The sequence below is a fragment of the Chanos chanos genome, chromosome 9, assembly GCF_902362185.1.
Source record: "Chanos chanos chromosome 9, fChaCha1.1, whole genome shotgun sequence".
NCBI lineage: Eukaryota > Metazoa > Chordata > Actinopteri > Gonorynchiformes > Chanidae > Chanos > Chanos chanos.
The window spans coordinates 2068708-2071207 of NC_044503.1; the positions used below are offsets into that span (position 1 = coordinate 2068708).

The window sequence follows — 2500 nt, forward strand, 5'->3', positions numbered from 1 at the left end:
TCTAAAAACATGTAGCGCAGTTGGTTCACGCACTTATACTTAATAACAGTAAGACAAAAACGATATGGTCTTCATGCACCCTGTGGTTCAATTCTACACCATTCAGAGCTGATGTTGGATGTACGTTTCACGTTTCGGAATTTCCAGCGCTCGTCCACAACGGATTAAAATGTAATATAAACCGTGTGATTTATCACAGCGCATGAGAATCCGGACGCGTGTAACATTGCTATAATGTTATAACGTAGCTATAATGTAGCTAGACTGACATGTCCAGGCAGGTCCAGATTGATCCGCCTTAAAGCTTAGAGTGTGAAGCTTGCGTTTTTACAGAGGGGTGGTGCTGTCTGTCTGTACCCACCGATACACGCCGTCTGGTGCTGGGTGAAGCCAGGCGGACACTTGCAGGTGAAGCCACCGATGGTGTTGACACACAGGAACTGGCAGTTGTGCTGTTTGGTGGAGCATTCATCCAAGTCTGGGTTAAAACAGGCATTAACGTCAGTTAGCGTCTTTCTCAGGACAGGGTTAGCACCGACCAGTCTACCCAGTCTGCCTGACCAACACTGAGTCGCAGAACCAACTGTGCAAGCGTTGGTACTGGTAACCGTGGTACATGTGACTGCACTTCTGGGATGAGGTTTGAAAAGACAGACACCATAACAGAATCTTCAGCAGTCCTGCAGGGGCATGCGTGAGAACTCACCTTTGCAGGTCTTGCCGTCCGGCTGGAGGGTGTACCCTCGGGGACAGGAGCACAGGTAACTGCCCTCTGTGTTCTTGCACAGGAAGTTACAGGGCTTGGGAGACTGGGAACACTCGTCCGTATCTGAGAAGAAAAAAAAAAAACAACAAAAAACGGAGAGAGGAGACAACTGAGATCAGTGAGAGGTTAAGGCAGATGTCTCCATGCTGAAGAGTCAACATGTACTGTCTATAATACCTGTCCCGCAGACTAATGAAGAATTACATTATCCTATTCTTAATGGTCTTTTTCTGGGCCGGTTCTGTGTTTGTGCAATTGACTATATATGAACTTTGATGCTCAGAGAGGGACTGATACATCAAATGTTTGATAATGATTAAGACTGAAATGGTTATTATTGTGTCACTGATGATTATGATGATGGTGATGACTATGACGATGATGATGAGGATGATGATAATGATAATGATAATGACGATGATGATGACTCATTATGGTGGACCAGACCGGGGTCACATACCGACACAGGAGGTTCCGGAGAAGTCCGAGGAGTAGCCGACGTTACAGTGGCAGCGGAAAGAGCCGATGGTGTTGACGCACTGGCCGTTATTACAGAGGTTCCGCATCACCTGGCACTCGTTTATGTCTGAAAGGAATTACATTCCAATTACATTCCAATTGCATTCCAATTACATTACAGTGAAATTCCACTGCATACTCCATATAAAGGCTCATGTGTGGAACACAAATCACAGTTCAGACACCACAGAGGATCTTGGTTCTTAGGCTATGTCCACACTAAGCCAGGTAAATCTGAAAACGTAGATTTTACGCAAGAACGCTCTCCGTCCACACTATCGTTTTCGTACCGTTTTTCAAATGTTCTACGTCCACACCAAAACGCTAAAACGTTTACGGAGCAGCATTGACTACACGTCATCGAATGTACATCATCGTTTCCGAGGTTCTCCGTTTTCCCTGTCCACGTTACAATGCGAACCTGACGTTTTGAAGTTTATGCACCTCAAAGAGCATTTTCGAAAAGCATTGTTCTCGGTGGCGGAAAACGCCGTTTTAGTGAGGACGAAAGGGCTAAACGGAGATATAATTATGCGTTTTCAGATTTACCCGGCTTAGCGTGGACGTAGCCTAAAATAAAACCTAGAGTAAAGCTGTTCTAGATCTTTCTAGAAATTTCTCAGCACATTCCTCTGCTTCAGGATTCATTACGCCAGTCAGAAGAAGAGTCTCTTCTTCTCTGTACACATCCCAGAGGGGCATCTTTAAATGCTGCCGTCTGCATGGCCCTTTATAATTCATGCACTGTGCCTACGAAACAGCCAAAACAGAGGAAAAACACCTGACAGGATAAATCCTGTGCTGAAGTGATGGATGACACGCTGTGCCCACTCACCCTGCCCGTCTGTGGTGAACCCTGGTCCCATAGGGCACATTTTTTTGTAGTGCACGGTGCCAGGCAGGGGGCAGAGGTCACACTGTTTGCCCCAGCCACGCCCCCCGCTACAGCAGCACTCCGACATGGTGACCTGGTTTCGGTTGGTGGAGGATTTCTGACACATGGTCTGTAGCACCTCCATGTAACACAGGTCCTTCCTGTTATCTACACGACACCAGGAGGAGAGGACAGGAGAGGAGAGGAGAGGAGAGGAGAGGAGAGGAAGGGAGAGGAGAGGAGAGGAAGGGAGAGGAGAGGGGGAGGAGAGGAAGGGAGAGGAGAGGAAAGGAGAGGGGAGGAGAGGAGAGGGGAGGAGGGGAGGAGGGGAGGGGAGGAGA

General features: G+C 47.6%; 1 protein-coding gene across 1 annotated transcript in view; it reads right to left on the reverse strand.

Annotated features, from left to right (window-relative positions):
• The window catches only part of fbn2b (fibrillin 2b), a 66866-nt gene that overhangs the window by 2370 nt on the left and 61996 nt on the right, over positions 1 to 2500 (reverse strand). Inside the window, exons 56-59 of the mRNA XM_030784266.1 lie at positions 2121 to 2327; positions 1227 to 1352; positions 707 to 829; positions 362 to 478 (exon numbers count right to left, since the gene is read on the reverse strand). Of these exons, the coding sequence (XP_030640126.1) occupies positions 362 to 478; positions 707 to 829; positions 1227 to 1352; positions 2121 to 2327 (573 nt within the window). The remainder of the gene's footprint in view (positions 1 to 361; positions 479 to 706; positions 830 to 1226; positions 1353 to 2120; positions 2328 to 2500) is intronic.